The sequence below is a fragment of the Podarcis erhardii genome, assembly GCF_964252035.2.
Source record: "Podarcis erhardii genome assembly, chromosome: 7".
Lineage (NCBI taxonomy): Eukaryota > Metazoa > Chordata > Lepidosauria > Squamata > Lacertidae > Podarcis > Podarcis erhardii.
In genome coordinates, this window is record NC_138511.1 from 3,548,017 (window position 1) to 3,573,276 (window position 25,260).

The 25,260-nt window shown below is 48.4% G+C and overlaps 1 protein-coding gene and 1 long non-coding RNA gene across 2 annotated transcripts in view; both read left to right on the forward strand.

The window, feature by feature from the left end:
- FAM178B (family with sequence similarity 178 member B) overlaps nt 1-18,619 on the forward strand; it is a gene marked incomplete at its 3' end in the record, with an annotated part of 184,565 nt that extends 165,946 nt beyond the window's left edge. The window contains exons 16-17 of the mRNA XM_081871480.1: nt 17,146-17,223; nt 18,452-18,619. Of these exons, the coding sequence (XP_081727606.1) occupies nt 17,146-17,223; nt 18,452-18,619 (246 nt within the window). The remainder of the gene's footprint in view (nt 1-17,145; nt 17,224-18,451) is intronic.
- Nucleotides 18,620-18,723: 104 nt separating this feature from the next.
- LOC309346417 lies at nt 18,724-24,676 on the forward strand. Its single transcript, XR_014158630.1, has 2 exons — nt 18,724-19,016; nt 24,315-24,676. It is a non-coding gene; the product is annotated as an uncharacterized lncRNA (long non-coding RNA).
- The last annotated feature ends 584 nt before the right edge of the window (nt 24,677-25,260 follow it).

The window sequence follows — 25,260 nt, forward strand, 5'->3', positions numbered from 1 at the left end:
GATATTCGACAGTGGAATGAACTCCCTTGGAAGGTGGTGGACTCACCTTCCTTGGAGGTTTTTAAACAAAATGGCCCTGTGTCAGGGATTCTTCAGCTGTAATTCCTGCATGAAAGGAGGCTGGACTCCATGAGCCCTGGGGTCCCTTCCAACCCTACAGTTCTGTGTTTTTATTCCAACTGTGTTTTCAATACAGCTACATCTTTTTATTATTGCAGTTCATTCTTGTTGTAAATCGCTTTGGGACTTTTCGTCATGGGAAGCAGCATTAAATTCAACAAACCTAACCAAACCACATAGGCGCCGACTCCATGGGGCTTGAGGGGGCCCGAGCCCCCTCAAAAATTCGTTTGGGGGGGCTCCGCCCCCCCAATAATCTCCGGCGCCCCTCCAGCAGAGCGCCATCGCCGCCCCTCCCCCAGCCCAAAATGCACAGGGAGGGGCGGGCTGCATGCCTCCTGCCCTCCCTCCCGAGCAAAAGCTCCACCCAATTTCCTTTGGAGCTGATTAATAGGCGCAGCACGCTCTCCCCTATTCGCTCACGAGGAGGCGGCGCCACTTTATTTGCATATTCATGAGCTTATTTATTATTCATGAGCTTTCCCGGGCCCCCCCAATATTTTTTATAAGTCCGCGTCCCTGCCAAACCAGCCACCTGGTGAAGCATGGCAGAGGCAAAAGGAGTGCATTGCCTCTTCTGCACTTCCCATCCCACTGACATTCTAGGCAACTGTCCAGTTGGTGGGTCTGCCCTTTCCATGTCTGGGATATGCAGCAACCTCCAAATGACCCTTGTTCACCTTTTGCAAAGGCATCATGTTGATGGCTGCAGTCAGTTTGCAACACCCTGGAATGTCTGGGTGCTTCTGGCAATGAAGACAGCTTCAGATTAAAACTCCAGCGATGGACCATTGTGGCCGGGGTGCCTGTTGACCTGAATTCCTTGTGCCTGCTGCTCAATAGAAAGGCTTTATTGCCATCTCCCTGTGCACAAAAGAAGCCTTGCAATTAAAGAGCCACCTCAAGGGAACCCCCAAGGCCCTAGGCAGGCTTTTTGTTGGGCCTCAGGAAGCAATGCCAATGGTGTGTGTCTCCTTGGCTCCACAGCATGATACAGGCAAGACAACAGCCTGCCTGGAGGACAGTTTCACACAGTTTTTTTTCGTGTTCAGCCCCTCCACAATCAGGCCAAATTGACCAAGAAATCAGGGCACTGGGGATGAGAATACACATAACGAAAAGGACTGAGACCCTGTGAGCGTGGAACACCTCTGCTCAGACATCTGCACTGGTAGCCCATTTGCTTCTGGGCCAAGTTCAAGGTGTTCCTGTTGATATATAAAGCCCTTAACAGTTTGGGCCCAGTTTATTTGCAGGATCACCTATCCCTAAATGTGCCCACTTGATCTGCGGAACTGGCACTGTGACATAATACTCATTCTGCAGTTGTAAGAAATAGATCTTTTAGTGTGGCAGGACCTACACGTTGGAACTCCCTGCCTATTGATATCAAGCAGGCAGCTTCACTGAATTCTTTAAGTGCCTGCTTACAAGATTCCTGCATAGGCAGGTCTGTCCAGATATGTGGAAGTTGCATGTGTTTTACCTCTTTTTAGCTGCTCTTGATTTTAACCATCATTTGAATGTTTTTAAATGCCTGTTTTTAACTGCTTTTTATCAAGAATATTAATCTTCTATTTTATATATTTTTAAACAATTTAGAGGTTTTCTACCAAGTCAGTAAATAAACAAAATTTAAATGTATACAAAAGTAGCCCTGTGACCCTCCAGAGCAGTACGACTTGGATCAGAAATCCATAGTTTGACTCCGCTGTGTGTGAAGAACCGGCTCGTTTTCCTTGTCCTGAGCTTTCCAACACTCAGCTGCATAGGATGGCCCTGGGTTCTAGAATTATGGGACGAGAAAAAAGTTCCTTTCTCTGCTCACTTTTTCCACACCACGTTTAAACTTATCCACCTCTATCATGCCCACCCCCGACCTACCTCTTCTCTAAACAGAAAAGTCCTCCATGCTGTGACCATTCCTGACAGGGAGGTTGCTCCAGTCCCTTCGTCCTTTTGACTGACTGCCCTTTTCTGGACCTTTTCTGACCTTTTCCAACTCTGCAATACCTTTTCTGAGGTGAGGCAACCACAGTATTATTGCTAGTGTGGTCTTACCCTAGTTTTGCATAAGGACATTGTGGTATTGGAAGTTTATTTTTAGTCCCGTTTCTAATGATCCCTAAAATGAAGTTCACCTCCTCCACAACTACTGCACACTAGATTGGCATCATTGTCACTGAGCTGTCCACTATGACTGCAAGGTCTTCTTCCCATCAGTCACTGCCAGTTCAGTCCCCATTCATGTCCGTGTGAAGTAAGGATCCTCTCCCCTCCAATCCCTTTACACTTGCTTACATTGAATTGCCTTCACCATTTTCTTGCTCACTCATCCAATTGGGAGAGATCCTTTCGGAGCTCCTCACAATCCTTTTTGTTTTAGCCGCCCTGAACAATTTGCTATTATCAGCACATTTCGTTACATAACTCCAAATCATTTCTGAACAGTCATAACATCAGATGAAGTGTTATAATATAGGTTGTTTGGAAGAGGGACTGGTGTTCATTGTGGTATGTTTATCCTGTGTTTGCCTCTGTTAAGCAGGTCTTTCAGCTTTTTCTATTGTTTCAAAATCCCACAAGAGACTAGAGATGGCAGGCAGGGAAAAGAAATCAGTGTTCGTATCATCAGGGCGAATCTTCTCTTCAACCACTTTCAGCTCTCTTGTAACCTGTTGTTGGTCTCCAGCCTCATCCAAGAACCCTGCAGTGCATATATTCCCATTTTATTTTTATCCCATTTGTACAAGTATCCTCCCAATAGCAGAGCTGGTCTTCCAACCTTTAGGGAGTAAGGAAATGGCTCAGGCAGCAGTGCCTTCTGCTACTCATCACCTCATTCTTGATCTAGAGTTTAACCACCCCCACCCCCACCCCCACCCCACCCCACCCCCACCCCCCAGTTTGTAATCTAATAGCTAGAAGCAGCATAAACAGCTGGGAGCTGGCTCCAGTCTGCAAGGCCAGCCTGAACATCTGGTTCCGCACTGCATGCTCTGCCCCCTCCTCCTTGGCCACAGCAGCTGCCAAGGCTGGTGAGGAGGAGGAGAGCCGGGGAAAGGGGGGGGCATCGGAGTGACTCAACTCCCTGCTTGAACCTGATGAAATGAGAAGTTTTCTTTCCCTCACTTTTTAAATTCTCAGTCAAAGGGGATTTTCCCTCCTGAATTTCTACATCCGCGTCAAAAGCAAGCATAGCAGCTAAGTAGGCCATCTGCCAGTCCCAAAAGGCCAAGGAATTTTTCAGAGGTTTGCCAGTTTTTCGGCTGGGGAATGGCAGAGTTCCCAGTGTGCTTGAGTTTACAGGTAGAGTTTCCAATTGAGTGGGGTTTTTGTAGTTCTTGTTCCTTTTTAACAGCAACACGGTTAATAGAGATTTCGCTGTCCAGGCTTCCCCATCACAGCACCTCCATGCCCACAAAAGCTTCATCTGTTTATGTATCCATGTCTCACAGTTATTCAGTGTGTAAGACCCCTGCCAGGGGGAAATGCAGCAACCCTCACTTACCTTTCCTCTGCGCTTTCCAGGCATGCTCTGTGCTTTAAACTCTGTGAACTATACTCAGAGTCGCAAAGTGATTTCATGCTCTTTATTCAGCTCATAGTGGTGAGGAGGAATGGAAGTTTCCCCAAAGTATCTACTTTATATACATTATTTACACAATGGGCTGCACATGATTAGCTAATTCCGGACTTCTCCTGTAGGCCAATCAGGTTGTGGATTCACTTCTATCTGAAGCTGGATTGGGTGGCTCCTGCCAACCAATCATACTGCTGCATTGTACTAGGACCAATCAGACTGCTGCATTCTGAATCCTATTGTTCTAGGACCAATCAGACTGCTGCATTTTGGATTCTATTGTTCTAGGACCAATCAGACTGCTGCAGTTTGGATCCTATTCCACTCAGTATATAACACCCCTCCCCTCTAAGTTCCAGTCCTGCCCGGGAGGTCGCATTCATAGTCCTCAAGGTACGCTGGCGGCCTACGTGTGTGTTGCGGCCTGGGGTGTTCCCTGGTCCAGGGTTCAGGTTCTGGCTCGTGTTCCAAGGATGCTGGCTGTGATGGGGCCGTTTAGTCTGGTGCAACCAGCTTGCTCAGTCGTGGTTCTGGTTCCGGTGTCCTTTCGGCCTCGCGGGTCCTCTCTGTATTTACTGATTCTGCCTCTCCTGCTGGCCCCTCCTGTTCTATGGGCCTCACTGCCCCACTGTTCCCTTGGGACTCCTCTGACCTGTCCTTCTCCTGGTTTTCTCCCAGGAATTGTCACTGTATCTGGTCGCAGTGGCGGCGCCAGCATTGCCCCCCATCCGTTAGCACCTCGTACGACATGGGGCCAGTGACCCTGGTGACTATGGCGGGTACCCATGCTGGGCCTGCCCCAAAATTCTTTGCATACACTGGGTCCTGGGCCACGAAGGTCTGGGGGTTCCTGCCTTCCCCCACCACTACCTCATCCTGAGCTGTATCAGGGTGAAGGAGGTCCAATCTGATTGCAAGGCGCTGACCCATTAGTAGTTCAGCGGGGCTCCGGCCAGTCGTTGAGCTGGGGGTGCTGTGCTGTGCTAGGAGGAATGTGGCAAGGCGGTACTCCCAATCCCCTTGCGTCATGCGGCGGAGGGTGTCCTTGGTGGTCCGCACCATGCATTCTGCTTGGCCATTGGTGGCAGGGTGGAATGGCGCCGAATGGATGTGGCGGATGGCATTCTGCGCTGTGAAGGTTTGGAATTCTCCTGACGTAAATGCAGTCCCGTTCTCTGAGTCGAGGGTGTCAGGGAGCCCGTGGGTTGCAAACAGCCTGCGTAGTACCCGGATGCTGCGGATGTGGAAGTGGATGGTACCAGTGCGACTTCCAGCCATTTGGTGTAGGAGTCCACCACTATGAAGAATGTTTTCCCCTGAAAGGGGCCAGCGAAGTCCACATGCAGGCGTGACCATGGTGCTCGGGCGGACTCCCAGGACTGGACTGGGGCCCTTGGGGGATCTGGGCGGGATTCTTGGCAGGCCTGGCAGTGTTTGACCCAGACCTCTATCTCTCCGTCGATCCCCGGCCACCACACATAACTCCTGGCAAGGGCCTTCATTCTCACTACCCCGGGTGTGTCTCGTGTAGGGCTGTGAGGACCCTTTTGCGGAGGGGCTGGGGAACAACGACCCTACTTCCCCATAACAGGCACCCCTTGTGGGCCGACAGTTCATGTTTGCGGGTTGTGTAGCCGGCGAATTCTGGCCCGGGGCTGCTGCTGGGCCATCCCCTCCACATCCAGTCCAGGACCCGGGAGATGACCCTATCTTTCTTGGAATGGTGTGCAACTTCTTGTGCCTGAATGGGGCGGTTGGGAAGCAGCTCCAGGCTCATAACCTCTTGTGCAGGTGCTGGGTCGGGGCCTGTTTCCGGTAGTGGTAGCTTGCTGAGGGCGTCCGCATGGCCCATCGCCTACCCAGGACGGTGAATCAGTGCATACTGGTAGCTGGCAAGGAAAATTGACCACCTGAGGACGCGAGGAGACAGTACTTGGGGGGTCTGCTTTTCGGGGGCAAACAAGCCAAGCAACGGCTTGTGGTCGGTCACCACGGTGAAGGGCCGCCTGTACAAGAAATCATGGAATTTTTTCACTCCCTTCACAATTGCCAGATTTGCGAGTAGTTCTGCTCAGTCGCGTTGAGTGTCTGGGAAAAGTATGCTACCGGTACCTCTCTTCCATCCGGGAGTTGGTGTCCCAGGACAGTGCCGATGCCATAGGGTGAGGCGTCGCATGCTAGCACCACCGGCAGCCTCTCGTCAAAGTGTGCCAAGACCGTGTTTGAGACAAGCAAGTTCTTGACTGCCTGGAATGCGGCCTCCTGGCGCTGGCCCCACACCCAAGGGGCCCGCTTGTCCAGGAGTCTGTGTAGGGGCTCTGCTACCGCCGCCTTGTGGGGAAGGAAGGAATGGTAAAAGTTCAATAGTCCCAAGAAGGCCTGAAGTTCAGTCTTGCTCTTGGGCGCTGGGGGATCACAAATGGCCCGTACCTTGTCCCCAGTCGGGTGGACCCCTTCTGTGTCCACCATAAATACCAGAAAGTCTACCTGAGGCACTCCTAGTAGACATTTTTCCCGCTTCACCTTGAGACCCGCCGTCTGGAAACAGTGCAGAACGGTGCGGAGGCGGTCCTCAAACTCCTCTGGTGTGGGCCCAGCAATCAACACATCATCGAAGAAAAATAGAAACAATTTTTTTAAAAAAAAAAAACTTCCTCCCTTCCCTGCTTCGGCTTCCACACATTAACACCTACTCCTACAGATTCTTATTTACCCTCCACCCACATCACAAGATTTAAGTTAATCCTGCTACAGTTTTTAAACTTCTACAATCATTCCGTATATATACAACAAATTTATTCCACTCCTCTTCAAACTTTGTTACTTTTTGATGTTTAATCTTATTAGTCATTTTCGCCAACTCCGCATATTCAAACATCTTCATTTGCCACTCCACTAACGTTGGGATCTCCTGAGATTTCCATTTCTGGGCCACAAGAATCCTAGCGGCAGTCGTAGCATACATAAATAACTTACGATCCTTTTTTTACTTCATCTCCTATTATCCCTAGCAGGAAAGCCTCTGCTTTCTTTGGGAATGTATATTTAAACAGTTTTTTCTTTTCATTATAAATCAAGTCCCAAAAGTTTTTCATTTTTTCGCAAGTCCACCACATGTGGAAGAGTTCACCATCTTTTAATTTACATTTCCAGCAGGCTTTGTTGCTCAATCTGTACATTTTAGCTAATTTAACCGGGGTAATATACCACCGGTACATCATTTTATTTAAATTTTCTTTTAAGGTAGAGCACGCTGTAAACCTCATACCTTTGTTCCATAGTTTTACCCAGTTGTCATAGTCAATGTTATATCCAAAGTCGACTGCCCATTTTATCATGACTTCCTTTATCAATTCATCTTTTGTGTCCCATTCCAGGAGAAAATCATACATTTTGGATAGAAGTTTTGTTCTACCCTCTAAAATTTCAATTTGGAATCTTGACTTTTTATCACTAAATCCTGTTTTTTTGTCTTCTGTTAATATTCCATGAACTTGATGGTATTGAAGTCATCCTGTGAAAGCGTTTTCTATACTTTCATAAGGTTTTAACTTCCACCCATCCTCGGTTTTCATTAAAATGTCTTCATAAGTTGCTCTTCCCCCCTCTATATTTAACTTTTTTACTGTTAACACTTCTATCGGGGACTCAGAGTTTTAAAGTGCGGACCTCTGGGTGGACAGTGTGGGGCAAGAGGTACGTGTGGATGAGCTTCCAGTCCTGCCATCCATTGACACATCTGTGTGCTGGGAAACACTCGGGGCCTCTGAGCACAGGTTCATCCAGAAGCTAGGATTCAGCCTCACAACCTAAATAAACACACCTTTTTTTGGCCTGCCAGGGGTCACACGAGGCCCTGCCTCTGACCCACTTCCCCCAGTCCTGACCTCGCCACGGCTCCATGAAAAACAAGCCTAATCCTGACCATAAGAGGATGAGCTGCTTGAGAGTTGCCAAGCACCAGGCAGGATTGGGCAGGTCTGGGGCAGCCCGGCTGAGGCAATGCTTGAGCCTCCGTGCAGAAAAGCAGGAACCTGGTTTTAACTTCTTGCAGTTCCTCCTCTTGACCTCTTCTCTGTTTCAGGGAAAGAGGCAGGAAAAGGGCTGAGTAGTGATAGGTCAGCATTTTTTTATCCCCTTGGCTCTGAACGATCCCTGCCGGGAAAGAGGCAACAACACCTGTCCTCTGCTCAGTTGATAAGCCTGTTGGGCTTCCATATGCTTATTTGAGGTTTGTTGTCTTCACTTGTGAAAAATGTGAGACAGACCTAGAGAAACCTTGAGGCAAAGGCTTAAAAAACACCAGATTGAGGGGAAACTAGCAATCTGTATTTCACCACACACACACACACACACACACACACACACACACACACACACCCCTCCTTATTCCTGAGTGTCCAGTATTTTTGCTGCCAACATTTGTGCAACATGGGGGGTGAGAGCTAGATTACTACTAGAAAAGAAAGAAAGAAATTGGGATTCTCCTGAGTCCAGCAATTTTTTGCAGAAGTACAGATATGCCCTAGGGACGGGCCACCTACCCTCCATGGCGTTTCTCCGTCAACCTCACCTTTTTTAGTAAAGAAGCCTTTGATTTGTAGCTCTGATAACAGTTTGTGCTGCCAGCTGATCTCCAGGAGAGGAAAATCTGCTTCTGTGACGGAGTGCGGTTTGAACTGCAGAAACAAAGAGGTGAAGCTTATTCGTAGCATGGGTTTAAGGATTATCTCCTGCTAATCAAGCTGCTACTAAAAACACAGAAGTTAAAAACAACAAACAGCAACCCCCAAAAGTATTGTTCAGCTTTTTTGTGCAGGGCAGCAAACAATGTCCCTTAGACTTGCCATCTTTTCAGCCAGGCAGTGTCGCCCCCGCCTTTAACAACAGATCACGGTCTTAAGACGTAAGGCACAAGAGTGAGCTGGTGGAGGGAGGATGCTCCAGTCAGTTGCTGCTACTGTTAAAGACACATGTGCAGTGGCCAGTTCAAAGACGGGCCGTGCTAATGTGCCCAGGGCTTGTATTTGTGCAGCAAGCCTATTGTCTTGTGTTTTTATAAACAGGAACATCTCATTCTCCTTCTGTGCTGCCCTTAGGATCCATTTTAAGGCTGGCTGCTAGACCTGTTCCCATGCCTTAAAGTGCAGCAGGAGATGCAGAAAATCAGCAGGTGGTGTTCCTCCTGCCTTGCATCTCCAAGCTGCTTCATCTCTGTGTCAGGCTACTGTTCTAAAAGCACTGGAACAGATAAAAGGTAGCCACTTTAGCCACAAAATAAGGCTTTTTGGGAAGTCCCACATAGGGGTGCCCAGTACCTAAGCTTGCACCTATGCCTTTAACAGCAACTTAAAATAGCAGAAATAAGTAGGTGGGATTTTTCACAGCCTGAAGAGGAACGTGATCACCTGCTAGTGCCAGCAGCACATCAATTTGCTGGCAAGGGCAGAGCAACAAGCGTGCTGAAAAGCTGGCAACCCTCCACTGAACATATTGATGCCACCATATGCACACTTCTGGATTGGACCATTTCCCCCTTCTTTCTGTATCTGAAGGAAAGCAAAGATTGTCAGGAAGCTGAACTTCCAGTGCCAGAGATGTGTAGAATTTATCCCACTCCTGTTTCTATATGTGTGCATAGCTCTGAACACAAGGAAGTTTTCATCTTGCAGTTAGTAGATGGCAAGACTACACTCAGGGCTTGAAGGATGATTCTGTAATTTCCTTCTCTCCACTCCCAACCCAGCTATCCAACAACTCATTACTTTAATTTGCCTTGGTTTTTTATTTTCTTTCATGCTTAATTAGAGCTCTTTTAATTGCTCAGAGATTCTTGGCTGGAAGGCAACTGGGGAAAGTATAGGATTAGAGAAAGAAGGAGGGTGGAAAATGATACATATTTATTAGCATTTTCTCTCTACTCAACAAAACAGACTGCATTCCAACATCTATTATTGCATATCGCTGTTTGGGCAATTAAAAATAACCCTCCCCAACCTCCCCCTTTTATCCTCAGCTGCCTAATTAATTATCCCTTCAAATAATTGCACTTAACATTTCTTAAATTATATGTGGATATGTGAAGATTACACATGAGAAGAGAGGCAGTCGCTTGGCGTGTGCTGGTCCTTTAAAAGCAGAGTTGTCTGGGAACACCACTCAGAGATGTGCCTGGCAACAGCTAGGAAGAGGGGGGTCTGCTGCTGGCAGAGCAGAGAAGGTGGTCTTTGCTGGCCTTTGCTCAGGGCAGCTTGAACACACACACACACACACACACACACACACGGAAGGGGTGGGCAGATTTTTGTGCAGTCATATCATACCCATGAAGATGGTGTCATGTGTGTCGCATCCTGCGATCTGTCAATGGGGTTTGTGTACTTTGGGTTCTTAACATGAACATTTCTACTGCTAAGAAGATTAGAAGTTCCCTTTATTAGTCTGGGTGGCGCTTCGTTCCCCTTCCTGCTCTTCCTTCTCTGCTATCAGACCCATTTTATTTCTGTGTCTTTTAACTGCTGAATTAGCAGGAGACAAACCTGCCTATATCCTGTTTGCTTGTATTCTGTCTTAACTTGTACCAGTCCCACAAGGCAGCTGAGAAAAGCAAGAAACCCAACATTAAAATACTATAAAAATGTGCAAGGTTAAGATCAGCACTGAAACAGTTCAGTCAGTAGAGCATGATGAGGCTCTTTCTTGCATTGCACAGGGTTGAATTAGATGACCCTGGTGGTCCCTTTCTGCTCTACAAGTCTAGGATTCCAAGTTTCCATGGAAAAGCACCCAGATCTGTGCAAGTGGTTTCAGTTTTATTTATTTATTTTGACAGTTTACATGCTTAATTGCAGTTGCCTCTAAGCAATGTACAAGAGTCTCAATACATTGAAAAGAAAAATTAGTTAAAATTATAAAGTCAAAATTCAGTTTAAATGCCTGCTGGGATTTTTAAAAAGTAGTTGTTTATTTACTGCTTTCATTAAAAAAATGTCAAAGCAGTTTACAACAATTGTGCATAACATGATACAATAAAAACCATATTTAAAAAGAAATCAGTTGTTATGAGAAGATGTATTCTTCATTGCCTGCATAAGTCTGACTGAACAGAAACGTTTTCAGTAGGTGCTTAAAAGCTGACACAGAAGGTCTTTATTAGGTGCTGGAAGTTCAGCAGGGAGGAGGTCTGTCTGACCTCAGCTGAAATGGGCCCCAAGCCCTTCTGGCAGACATGCGCCAAACATCTGAGCCATGGGGGACCACTAACAGTGACTCCCACCCCAAAGACCTCAGCAATAAGACAGAGATATAAGGAATCAGGGAGCTCCCTTGGCACTTTAGGCAACAAAGAGGTCTTCAGTGTTTATCCATTATGAGTGGGCTTCTCAGGCCTCAATCCTGAGCAGGTGGGATGCTCTCTACCCCCTCCCCCCCAGTTGTTTTTCACTCAGGTGTTTCTGATGTTGGAGCTCAGCAAGGGAGAAAAGCAGCCATGCAAGGGTTCTCTCTCTCTCTCTCTCTCTCTCTCTCTCTCTCTCTCTCTCTCTCTCTCTCACACACACACACACACACACACACACACACACACCTGCCAGCACTCTATGAATCTGCCTCCCAGCTACCGAAGGAGGGGGGTCTTGGGAACCCTGTGTTTTGCTCCTAACATCTATTCCCTCCACATGCCCAAAGTCTAGCTGGGTCTACTGTCTGCCTGGGCTTTCTCCTCCCAGGCCTCCACTTCCCCTACTTGGACAGGCTCCAGGTAAAACCTTCCCCTGCACTGCACAATTGCATCCTGGAACGTGTTAGCTCTGGGGCTGGCAACTCCCGACCTGCTCCCCTTTCCGGGTGTGGAGGCGGAGAGGAGGCAGGGTGTGAAAAGGCAAAAAGGCACCACTCCAGCCGTCAGGAGTAGCCTGGCTTCTCAGATGCTCTGTCTGATTCATGGACTCCCATGTCTTACGGAGGCAACGGGGCTTTGTTTTTACTGGTTGTGTTTTGCAAAAGAGGCCTATGTCTACAAAGAGAAATGCTGAGACTCAGAGAGCGATCTCTATTCACAGCTGGACTGTGATTACTCAGTGGGGATGGGAACATATTCTCAGAGGCACTCTCAGCATCTTAGAATGATAGAATCGTAGAGTTGGAAAGGACCACGAGAATAATCTAGTCCAGCCCCCTGCAATGTAGGAATCCTTTGCCCAACGTGTGGATCAAATCAGCGCCTGACCCTGAGATTATGAGTCTCAATTGAACTATACCTCTTCCTTATTTCTTTTCATATTCCAGCCATGCCTTCCAAAAAAGGCTCCAGGGTTTTAAGTCCTGCACAGGAGCGCAAAACATTTTCATAATTGCAGTGCTGCTTTTTGTCTCAGGAACATGTGCTACCTCAGTTTCAAAATGTACACTTGGAAGCTGAGACTGTTCCCTTCATCCAGTAAACATCACGGCATTCTTCCAAAGCATTCTCCATAAAACTGTAGTCCACAATGTTTTTTCAGGTGATCTGTCAGTTTACAGGGGTCGGCAAGGTTTACCTCACCTGGGCCAGTTCACTCCAGCGGAGATCCCTCTGTGTGCCGGATCGCACGTGCGCATGGCTGCGATTTTTGGCGCCTGAGCATACGCAGATGAGATTTCCGGCACCGTGGAAGCAAGTCTCCATGCTGTGCTGGTTTAATGCAGTTTGGAGGCGGCTTGTGGGCCAGTTAAATGACCCCCATGGGCTGCTTGTGGCCCATGAGCCTTAGATTGCCTACCCCTGGTTTACAAAATAATCCTAATTATGTAGGAAAATGTTGGAGGTAAAGATTTTTAAAAGGGGGGGGGTCCAACTTAGACACATGCAATCCTGCAGAGGCAAACCACTTTGCAGTTTTATACTGACAGTGGGCTAACTTATTCAGCAGTGCAGGGATGCAGTTGGTGAGATGTTCAAATGAATAAATAGGGGTTATTTTTAAGGTGGGGGAACCTGAAGTTGCAGACTTTTCCAGTGCCAGATGGTAGCATGTATCAAACAAGGGACTAGCTGATACCACCTCTGGCACTTGGGAGCTGGTAGGTAAAGGGAGGATTGTCTCCCACCTCTAAGCTTAATCCTGTTTGTCTTGCAATCTCTTAATGCAATTTGCTGGCGTCCCCACAGCAAACAGCTTACCTGCAAACCCCTTTACCTGCTGACCTCTTCTGCTAAGCTTGTGCAAAACGGCACACAATGCTTCACGGTTCCCTGTTGGCTACTGGGTTACTTGCTAGTTGAAAGATCACCAGCATAGGTTAAATCTTCAAAGGGACTTACTAGAGGGAATTGGGACAAACATCACCCGGCTAAATCAGGAATTTCCACAGAAGAACTGACTCCCAGGATTGTGCAATGTGAAGCTATGCAAAGCTGGGGGAGGCCAGAGGGGCTGGGCCAGCTTTTCAACATATTTAGCCCAATTCAAAAGCTGGAAGGTTTCCGTATTGCTCCCTTCGCTCGCCCACAGCTCTCTGGCATGTATTCTGACTAATTCACCGCTTGAATTCCCCACGACCTTGATGCTACCAGCTGCTCCAGCTGAGATTGCTAATCAACATCAGCAATCACATTTATAAAACTACAGGGAGTTTTGTGGCACTATTAAAGACTTACAGGTTTATTGTGGCATAAGATTTTGTGAAGGAAAGCCCAGTTTGTTAGAAGCATGAGGGTATCCCCAGTTGACAGAGAAACACACACAGACAAACCTACAGAAGATGGATTGTCAATCTGGGGCCAGGAGGCCGTGCAATGCAGGAGGAACAGGAGGTCTGTGGCATTTCCAATCTATGCAAAGCTTGTATGTATGTAAGATAAGAAGCTAAGGAGGTTGCGTTATCATTAATTACTCTTGTTGCAAATGGCCACCATGCTTCTCTTGCAGACATTGGAGCTTTGCATAGAAATGTATGCTGGGTGAACCTCTTGCTTTGCTTGGCCTTTTGGCCCACTGTTTACACACACCCCAAACACGCCTGTTGTGTGTGTGTGCGTGTGTGTGTGAGAGAGAGAGAGAAAGAGAGAGAGAGAGAGAGCGCTAAGGATAATGTGTCATGTATCAGACAAAGTGGGCTCTCACCCAAGAAAATGTAAACTAGAAGAATTCTGCTGCTTTTTCTGGTGCTGTAAGGTGTTTTTATTCTTGCTGCAAAAACTAGCATAACCATCTCTTTGGAATACATAAAAGTAAGGCGGAGCTTCAGGATCCCATGCGTTACACACTTCTACTAACCTTTAAGTCCCACTGAGTTCCATGGGGCTTGGCCACAACAAAGTGGGCACAGGATTTCAGCCTTGGGACCTCCATCCTAACCCTGGAGCCCTGCCACTTTGCGCCAGCAAGAAAAGCTAGGGTTGCCATATGTCAAAATGTGAAAATTTTGAGCTTTTTGGGGTCAAAGTTGAACTTTTGAATGAAAAATGAAGTTGTTCAGATACTTTTAAGGAAATTCACCAAAATCTTGACTTTTGACATGGGTTGCCATGTCTGGTTTTCCCAGACATTCAAGTGATTTCCGCCCAGACACTGTTTCAGAGTGCTGTATGTCCAGGAAATTCTGGATGCAAGGCAGCCCTAAGAAAAGCAGGTAACCAGCAGGCCTGGACTGACTGAAGATCCAGTGGATTTTTGGGCACAACTCCCCCTCTTGCCTCTGAAACACTCCTTTTGGGGGCTTTGCACTGGCTGCCACTGGTTGGGATGCCACCAGCAGTAGCTCCAAGTGGTGTGTGCTTTTAGGCAGCTGAGTCTCCCCATCAGTGAAGTCCAGCACAGCCAGGCAGAACTGAGCAGAAAGACATGTCCTCTGCCTCCAAACACCATTCAGCACAATGGATCAGAGGCTAGATTGCTTTGTTCAGGAAGCAGGCAGGCTACAAATCTGCATTCCTATACAGTACTCACTTACTGGCAGGCAGCTCCATGGAACTGAATGGAACTTACTAAGTTGACCTGTGTAACTTCTGCTGAAGGAAAAGGTGGGAGAGGGAAGGAACTCGTAGAGGCTGGATGGCCGTCTACTGCTGAAGATACTCTGAATATCTTGCAGTGAACGGAGAGTTCAAGCAGATGGCCTGCCAGGCCTCCTCCCACTCTAATCGCTCTGTTGTTGATCCCTTTGGAAGCAGATACGTGGTTTAACACACACACACCTCCCCTGATCTTCTTTTCTCCATTGCCCTGCAGTAAGTTGGCTGCCATCTTCCACAGCTGAAACAACAGCTGAGGAGTTCTGCTGCGACAAGCTGAGCTGCAGAACATCTGTGGGAAGGACGGTTTGCACAAGGGACTCCATGAAGTCGGGCATAGAAGCTGGGGAGACTTTCAGGCCTGGACAGGTGGCACTGGCAGGGGCAGAGGCTGAGGCAGGAGCACAGAGCCTAGGGTTGCCATATTTCAAAAAGTAAAAACCAGGACACCCCAAATATTGCTGAGCTTTTCTTTACAAAAACGGCAAAAAAATTGTTTACTTGCCAAAGATCCAGGACAAACTGCTGCCTTCCGGAAATTGGAAATTCTCCTGGATGTCACTTCTGCCTTTGAAATCCCGGTAATGTCCAGGAAATCCCAGGTGTGTGTCAGCCCTAACAGAGCCACACCCCTTCCCCGCTGCACTATAAGGTGGATTTCAGCTTGGGAGAAAACAGCTGCAGGGCTGACTCACCTGGCAGCTGCAAAGGGCTTGGATAGATTCTAGTTCTCCACTTCTTTGCAGGGGAGACTGAGTTTCCACTCCATACAGAACTTCTTTGTCCTTCTGCCTTCTCCCTACGAGACAAATCTCAGTACGCCAAGTAGGCGGCTTGCTTGTGGCTACAATATCTAACTATCAAGCAGAGAGATTCATTGGGGGACTTTTTCAGTCAGAGTTTGTTGTGATACAAAGCAAGTTGTTCAGTAGTGGCTTCCTAACCAAGTCAGCCCTGTTGAATTCAGTGGGACTTAAACTGCCGGGTGCGTGGGGTTAGGCTTGCAACCTAAGCTTTCCAGCAAAACAAGGCAGCAGGATTTTCATGCCCTTTAGGGCAGAGGGTAGGAGACCAACAGATCTGCCCAAGCGCCAATCCACTGAGAAGTTCCTGTGCAAAAGCCCCCTTGATATGAGCTGGGAGTTGTGCAAGTGGGCAGACCTAGGAGGGGTCTTGCTCTCCCTGCAGGGTGGGCTAGTTGCTAGCAGGGCACGCCGCTGGAAGCAGTGGGGCTAGTGGCCAATGGGGCCCCAAAACTGATAAAGCTTGCATGGTCATTTGTCTGTCTCCTTCTGCTGGACACCAGCTGGGTTGGCCATCCATGGTTCTGTCCTGAGAAGAGGCAGGGGGTCCCAGGAGGCTGAGGGAAAGGTCTGGCAGCTTTGTTCCTTTTCTCTCTAAAGGGCATCAAACCACTGTCATCCTCTATTTTCCATGCAGGCCTTCCAACTTTTTCCACACTGCAGAAAGTCCAACGTTTTCCAGAAGCAGTGCATTCTCCACAGCTGAAATGTTTCCTCCGCTATTTTAATTTATTTCTAATGTGGAGGACATTTCAAGGGTGCTTCCCAACTGTTCCTATTTTCAGATTGGATTCATTTGCATACTGGCAAATTCAGGTTAAAGGTGATTAGTGCTCATGCACAACAAGCCTGCTCCCCCCCCAAAAAAAAAATCAGACTCTTGCTGTAAGGAAAGTGACAGGTAACACTTGCTCTGACACAGCATCCTCTGACCTCCCCACAAACGAAAAGGAGTGAATGCTCGGTGCATAGCTGGCATTGTCTGATCTCCCCGGAAACAAATCAGGATAAATGCTCCATAAAGAGGTCATCTGGAAGCAACCGCAGTGCTAAAACCCTCTAATGCTCTGGCTCTGTAGTAGTAACGTGTGATCGTACCATTGCATTACAGCCCTGTGCCGCCTCTCTTTCATTATAAACTGGAAAAGGTTTTTTTAGCAACAATTAATGTCACCCACCAGCCGCAAGCATTATACGGAATGGGTGCTAAGTTTAAAAGGGCTCCACCCACAGCAGTAGCATCACTCCTGCTAATGTGGAGAGAACATAGTGGGGGGCACAGAAAAACTGCAGTAATCCAGAAGCTCAGTTGCAGTTCTACCTGTGTCTTACCACAGAAGAGCGGCATCTGGGTAGTGAGAGAGTACTCAGTCTGGAAACACACCTGCTTCTTTCTTTCTTTCTTTCTTTCTTTCTTTCTTTCTTTCTTTCTTTCTTTCTCTCTCTCTCTCTCTCTCTCTCTCTCTCTCTGTGTGTGTGTGTGTGTGTGATGAATGTTGCATGAGCTGGTGTAGAGGTTAATATTCTGGGCTGGGGCCTGGGAGCCCAGCCATGAAGCCCACTGGGTCACCTTGGGCCAGTCGCTCTCTCTCTCGCTAGCAAACCTACTTCCAAATGATATGCCTCTACCTCCCTCTCTCTTCCAGGCCTGCTACCTCTGCTACAGCCTCCTGACACTGGCCAATGTGGTTGTGGGAACCACGGCTGTCCCTCTGAGAGATCAGGTGAGTCAGGATCCTGGAGCAAGGACAGCAGAGAGCAGCTATGTTGAAAAGGGGGCTGTGCCCAGGCCAGCTAAGAGAACAGATCGCTCACCAGGAGAAATGAAAACTGCACTGTGTGTGACATTTAGCCTGGTGTGGTGGAGGAGAAGGCTGGAGGCAGGCCAGCTTTGTGGGCAGCATAAACTGCAGCTTCACGGCTTTGCTGGAGCCAGCTCACACACACACAACACACAGAAGCAACAAAAAGTCCTAGCTCAGAGCAACCGTGGGGCTGGGAGTGGCACAAAGCAGAACTCAGCTGTGGGGCTGCAGTGGTAGCTGAATGGTAGCCTAGCAGCCCCTGGGAGGGTGCACTTGGGCAGAGAAGTGGCTCCACTCCCAAGGGAGTCCAAGCAAAAGCAAGAGGAAAGCAAAGGGGAACTGGGGGAAAGGTCTGGACTGAGCTACATATTACACACAAACCTGTCTTAAGCCTCCCTCAACTGTGTACTGTATGGCTTGGTCCAGAGCTTCTTCCAGTTCTCCTTTTGTCTTGTTTCTCTTCAGACTCCCTTCGGAGGCAGCCCTGTGTTGATACAACTAGCAGAATCAAGTCATCACGCTTTAAGCATAGCAGCAGCATTTCTGATTGAAGGCCGCCCCACTGCCCTGCACATAAAACTTCCCTGCATGTGTGGGAGAAGGTTCACCTCCATGCTATCTATTTTAATTATATCTAGCTAAAGGCCCAGCGGTCTTTGTAAGCAGGGGCATGGGGCAATGCTCAGAAAAAGTATTGCTGTGGGGAAATACAGTAAGCAGTATTGAAGGCAACAGTAGCATCATGAGTACAAATCATGAAAAAGTGCAATGAAAAGGATGTCTGGTACCCAAAAATATTTTATTTATTTATTTATTTTATTTAATATATTTGCATACCACAAAATAGAAACACAAAATGCATAATAAAAACAAGAACAAAACAAACCAATAACCCCCCGTCCCACAAACACATAAAGATATAAATGCATGATTTGTTCAGGTTGCAGAATGTGGCTTTCCCTGGATGCAGGATATCATCTACCCTGGTGCAGAATTCTGATATATATATATGTATTAAAAAAACACAAAGTTGTTCTGCACTCTGCTAATGCTTCACCAGATGAGAGCAGCTTCTGCTCCCTGACAGATGCCTCTCTTCCTGCCTTTCTGTTCCCTTGACTCTGTGCTCCCCTTGTTCCCGCACCAGAGGCACCTCCAGCAGCTCTGCATCCAGCTGCAGCAACACTTCACCACCAGCATACAGGAAGACGCTGGCCTCATGTACCGCACTGAGCTCAAGGACCTGGCTGCCCAAACCTTTCTCAAGTGGGAGGAGCTGCATTCTCGGGGCTGGCTCAAGATAACTTCCATGTAAAGAGGAACCTGGAAAGACGTGGGAAGGGGTGAGTGAGCAGATGGTGAGGCAGATGGAGGGTCACAACTTCTCTCCCTTTCGTGTGTTCAGGAGAAGGTGTGAAAGAGCCTCTGTGCACACAAACTCTGCAAAGGATCCTGGCTTCACGGATGGAGCGGATGCACCTGCATTTTGGAACATGGATAGGCTCTTTTACAGCTTTCACCAAACAGAAGAAGCTGCCTTGACATGGGTCCTTCTAGCTTAGTATTCTCTACACTGACCAGCAGCAGCTCTCCAGGGTTTCAGGAAGTCTGGAGGTGCCAGGGGCTGAGCCTGGGACCTTCTGCAGGCAAGACATCTGCTGTACCACAGAGCAGAGCATCCAGAGCTGAGCCATGCCAGCAAGCACAAGCAGGTTCACACACTCACACAAAAGTGCAGTGGAACAAAACATGTGAAAGGAGCTAAAATGCCACCATGAGGCAAGCTGAAGATGATGGGAGGGTGCCCTTAAGGGCAGTACAATAAAATAGAGACCAGTCTGACCACAGCCACTGGGAGGACCAGGAGAACTGTTCTGTGCGGTGTGTGTGTGTGTGTGTGTAAGGGGGATGTCATTTGGATAGTCCACCAAAAGCCTGGCAGTATTTCAAGCCAGCCTGGGATGCATGGGACCCTGGCAGCTGTGGCTCCATCTCCAGCTGTCTGTGGCTAATCACACATGACACACCCGTCCCTGCTGGGTGGCAAGAAACCCACAGCTCGGAGCCAGCAGAACAAGGAGGAAAGGGATCAAGCGTGCCAGAGCTGTGTCTGACTTGGAATCATAGAATTGCGGAGTTGGAAGTACCCCAAGCGTCATCTTGTCCCACCCCCCGCAATGCAGGAATCACAGCTCAAGAATCCCTGGCAGATGGCCATCCAGCCTCTGTTTAAAAACCTGCAGGGGAGGAGAGGCCACCACTTTCCCAGGTAGCCTGGTCCACTTGGTGCCATTTGTGCTGCAGGTCAGCCAAGAAAGACTTCACTTGTACCCCAAAGCAAGGAGTGGGCAAGCTCCCAGCAGTTCCTGCTTTGGTCTTGGACAGCTCCAGAATATTAACCCAAAACCCCACCTGGAGCTCGTGTGTACTTGTGGTGCAAGAAAACCACACTTTCCCTTGCTTTCCACCTCCCCGTCTCCATTACTCCCAGTGACTGCAGGCCACAGCACCCCCCCCCCTGCACAACCCCCCAGGAGAGGAGCAAAGCAATCTCTGCAGGCTGCAGAGCTGGCTGGAAAAGAGCTTCCCTGGTCTGGGTGAGGGGACTCCGGGCTCCGTTTCAGATTTCCATAGGAGGGTACAATGAGATTTTAGTATGATGGTGCAAGATTCTCTATGAGGTTGGAAGGGCTGCTCCCTGTTCAAGATTAAATTGCAACACATTGGTTTATCTTCAGAAGGTTCCTATCTTTTAAAGAACTCAGTATGACTATGGCACTATTATGAACACAGGCTAGACAATCCTTTGTTTGTTTGTTTGTTTGTACACCGGCCCATTTCATAGATTAAAGCAATTGCCGTTCTGTGCTTGAGGCCAGCTGAGTTGCCAGAAGTCTAGGCGTTCCTGGGGAACAATCAGATGTGGCCTGAAAGGTGATGAGGGAAGGGACTGGCCGCTCTCCCATCTTCACTAAATCTTGTTCGGGGGGGGGGGATGTTGCCTGAAGCCAACCCCCTGTAAAACATATCCTTGCGAATCCTGCCATCTTCCATTCTGTGGACATGACCAAGACAGTACAGACATCACTGAGACAGAAGCTGGGTATTTTTTCAGCTTGAACTCGCCAGAACTCAGTTCCGGCACCTCTCAAGTAGGCATCATTGCCATGATAAGAGAGTTCTGGCACCTGTTTTTCTAGAAAAATAGCACTGGGCAGAAATGCTGGGAATGCTGGGAATGTGGACTCGGATCTGCAGGGGGCAGGTCAGATGCACAGCTGAACATGCACAAAACCTTGGTGCGTTCAAAACTGTGCCAACTTAGTTAAGTGCAACAATATGATATTGCCAGTATACCAAGGAATTGTGGGTTGACTCCTATGCCAGTCCTACTCAGACCCATTAAAGTTAATGAACATGATTAACTTAGGTTCCTTCATTTCAGTTGGTCTACTCTGAGTAGAACTCAGATACAATTCTATACATTTTGAGTTTTCTTTGTACATATTGCTGTACAATTTTTGAATCTTATTTTAGTGCACTGGCTCTAGAGGGAAAGAAAGGGTTAATAAACTCCCCCCCCTTGGGAAAGAGTGCCATGCCAGGGAGGCTGATCACTAGCTTTGGGCAGAGATTTGCAGGAAAGGGCCTCACTGGGGATGAGATCCTTTGTCTTCTGTACAGGCTTACAAAGCCAGAGAGAGCTGCAGCCCTGCTCAGGCAGGTTTGCCTGGCTGCAGGATCCTGGGAGTAGAGGCCCCGGCACCACAGCAGAAGCTTTCTGACCAGGGAAATTAACTACAAAATTTTGGATCTCTTCCAGACCTCTGCCAAACTTTGGCAGTTGTTTTGCAGCAAAAAAAAAAAAAAAAAAACCCCTCTGCATTTTGCAGCATCTCACAAACTGAGCAACTGATACTGTACATCTAACATGGGGTTTGTACTTTGTTTAGTCGTTTAGTCGTGTCCGACTCGTCTTCCACTGCCTCCCGCAGTTTGGTCAAACTCATGTTTGTAGCTTCGAGAACACTGTCCAACCATCTCGTCCTCTGTCGTCCCCTTCTCCTTGTGCCCTCCATCTTTCCCAGCATCAGGGTCTTTTCCAGGGAGTCTTCTCTTCTCATGAGGTGGCCAAAGTATTGGAGCCTCAGCTTCACGATCTGTCCTTCCAGTGAGCACTCAGGGCTAATTTCCTTAAGTATGGATGCGTTTGATCTTCTTGCAGTCCATGGGGCTCTCAAGAGTCCTCCAGCACCATAATTCAAAAGCATCAATTCTTTGGCGATCAGCCAACTACAAACCTCAAAATTTGGAATAACCTCCAAACCTTTGTGACCCATTCCTGCACCCAGGAAGCCCAAGAGGGCTGCCTAGCACTCCCACCCCAATCCCTGATTTATGAGCTGGGATGATGTTTACATCCTTTTGTGCAAACGTGATGGGAAACAGAAGCCCCACTTCCATGACTCTTCTCCGCCCAGGAGTTAATGCTGGCTGGGCCCTTTCCTGCTAGTGTGGCCTGAAGTCATAGGGGGGGGGGCTGGAGAGAGGAAATGATCTTCATCAGCGTGGCTCAAATGAAAGGGGTTCAGCGCTGTTACTGCCCACTTAATTACTAAACAGAGTTTAATGAGTTGTCTTCCCTTCCTGACTTGGTGGCTGCCCTCTTTTAATCCAATCAGCCAGGACAGGAGGAGAGCGCTGGATGCATCAACAGCTGCCTACGGGGTTGGGGTGTGTGGACACCTTGTGAGTTTCAGCATTGTGAGCAAGTGTTCTTTAGGAAAGGGACACACTGAATTATTTGTAATACAGTGCCATCCATGCAAATGGCACTCTGCAAAGTTTCTTGAGCAATTTTTTTTAAGCTGGCGATATAAATTCCAGCAGTGCTCTTGCACAGCTCCTGTTTATTGTAATGTGCAGAGAAACTTCACTTTATGTTTTATGCCTCATGACGTCTCATGCTATTGTGAGGTGGGAAATGCCATTTGCCTCATGCCCCCCAGATGCCTTTGGGTGACCCCAGTCCTCCACAGGGGGCAGAGGAGAGGCTGTCACTTTGGTGTTCAGGATCTGTGTGTCTTGGTCTCTAACACCACCAGCCGTTCCCAGACCATCACCCTAAATCCCTTCCCTTTTTCCACAAGGGAGAACAGAGCCAGAATCCCTGTCCTGTCACACAAAATGTGAATCTGCAGAGGTTGGCTGCTCACCCCCAGCCACAGGGTTTGCCATGTGTGCAGATTAATGTGCTTTTGCAGACCTGTCCTGGGCATTCTCCTCCTGCCTGACAGCCTTCCCTGGCCCCCTCCCCCCACCTATGTTGCAGGGGCCAAGAGAGGGAGAAAGTTGCCTGTAGGGGTTACTTCTGAGCCGCACCATGTCCTGCTTGCTCATGCACTAGAAGACCCAGATGTGCTGATAGAAAGCTCCCCCACAAGGGGTGGGTTGACTATTTTGCTGCCTGAGGCAGAACCTCAGTACCTCAAGGATCCTGTGATCCTCCTCTGGTGCCTCCTCCGCAAGAGGTACAGGGGGGCAACGCAGGCTCTGTGGTGGCTCCCCATTTGTGGAATGCTTTCCCCAAGGAGGCTTGCCTGGCACCTTCATGACATATCTTTAGGTGCCAGGCAAAAGCATTTTTATGTAATCAGGCTAACAATCTATGGTCTTTTAAACTGTGGAGGGGAGGTTTGTTTTGTTACTATGTTGCTTTTCGTGTTTTTGTACTGTAAACCACCTGTGATCCTCAGATGAAGGGTGGTATATAAATTTAATTAATTAATAAAAAACAAACAAAGCAAAAACCCCTGCAGCAGATGTTCAAAGCCCTGCCTGTCCTGACCACCTCGTGCATCCATCTGGAAGGGAAGAGCCCCCCCCCCCCCCGCTACTCAGTCAGCATATGCTGCCTAGAGCCATACGTTTTAACAGTAGCCACAGCTGCTTTGGACTATGTTCTTGGAACACTGCAAAGCAAAGCAAGAGCAAGCGCTCAGTTTCTAAACAAAACAAATTCCTTCCAGTAGCACCTTAAAGACCAACTAAGCCAGTTCTTGGTATGAGCTTTCGTGTGCATGCACACTTCTTCAGATACACTGGTGTATCTTCTTCAGTGTATCTGAAGAAGTGTGCATGCACACGAAAGCTCATACCAAGAACTGACTTAGTTGGTCTTTAAGGTGCTACTGGAAGGAATTTGTTTTGTTTTGACTATGGCAGACCAATATGGCAGACCAACACGGCTACCTACCTGTAATCAGTTTCTAAAAAGAGAGTTGCCAGGGCTCAGCTTGTGCAGAAGCATAGCCACCTGCTCTGGTGGGAAGTTCTGCTCCTTGGAGACAGATTTCCGTGGGGGCCAAGGCTACCCATGGCTGTTAGCCCCACTGGCTGGACTTTGCCTCTGCAGTCAGAGGGTTGCATTGTTGGCAGCCACAGGAGCGGAGAGTTGTTGGAAACCCTCAGGTCCTGCTCGAGGGTTTCCCAAAGGCACCTGGGGCCACCGTGACTGGAAGGGCCAATGGCCTGATCCAGCAGGCTCTGCTGATGTTCTTAGCGGAGAGGAAAAGTCACGTCATGCCTGTTTTCTTGAAAAGGGGACACAGATGAGAGCAGTGCTCTATGGGTGTGGGTGTAGAAGGAGAACCAGTGTGGTCCAGTGGGCAGAATGTTGAGGCAGGACCCGGGAGTCCAGGGTTCAAATCCTGAAGCTCACTGGGTGGGTGTACCATGGATCAGCCACAGTTTCTCCACCTAACTTTCCTCACAGGGTTGTTGTGAGGATGAAATGAGAGGTGGGAGAACCACCTACACCACCTTGAGATCCTTGGAGGACAGCTGAGCAATAATTGCAATAATCAAGGTGGAAGGGGGGGACAACAGGCCAAGAGCGGCAGTGTCTGCAGGAGGCTTTGCTTACGTAGCTCATAGCTGCCCCCCAAAGCTGGCGTCTGCTGCAAAATATGTTTCTGAGAGTTTGTCCTTGTGTTTTCCTCCCCTCTTAGGGCCAGAATGAAAACATCTGATGGGACATATCCCAAGAAACCAGGGCTTTGCCATAGGGAGCAGCAGCAAGGAGCCCAGCAAAGCAGTTTGGTGGAGTAAGGCAGGCGCACAACAGTTCCTCCCCCCCAGTCCCCCCCCCCAGTTCCTCAGCCGCAGAGGCATTTTTAACTTGGGTTTCAAACCTTTTTTTCTAAAGGAGAAAAGTTCTTTCAAGGGCTAAGCTAACAATGTTTGCTATTTATTTGCACAACCTTGTGCCTTTAAGAAGTGTGCCTTTCAAAGCAAAAACGCTCAAGGAAGGAATATCCACCCCTCTCTGCACAGAGGAGGCCAAAATAAATGTCATTTTTAATGGATTTTATTTCTCTCTTCCTGGCTGTTCCCTGAGGTTGTAACAGTAAGTGCTCTACTGCATGGCGATGGGCCACATCAAGGGTGTGGAGAGGTCTCTTAAAAGCATGCTGGATTCTTGTTACTTACCGGGGAGATCAGGAAAGGGATCTGGAGGAAACAGAGGCTGTACTTCCTGAACTGCTGGTGGGTCTACAGAACCACCAGGCGTTTGCTCAGCGGAGGTCAGTGCTAAGAGGCACGCATGATTCACCTGCAGCAGGCTCTGGGTTCAATCTAGCATATCAGGTTGAAAGGACTCAAGGCCTTGCAAAGCTGCTACAGGCTGGCGCCAAGGGTCAGCATCTGCCAACGGCTCAGCGCAGGTGAGGAGAGTGCCCTGGGCCTGCTGTTGCAAGCAGGTAGATGCAGGGAGGGAGGGGGCCCTGGAGAGTGTCTTGTCCAAGGATCCTCCAAAACCTGGAGTCGATGCATGCTGCAAAGCAGGAGGAGTCACTGCTCTGTCTAAAGCACCCTGGTGTGCAGTTCCAACCCACCACCATCTTTTTGCTTATTGATCTAGCTCTGAGGAGTGTCTTGGCTGGGCAACAAGAA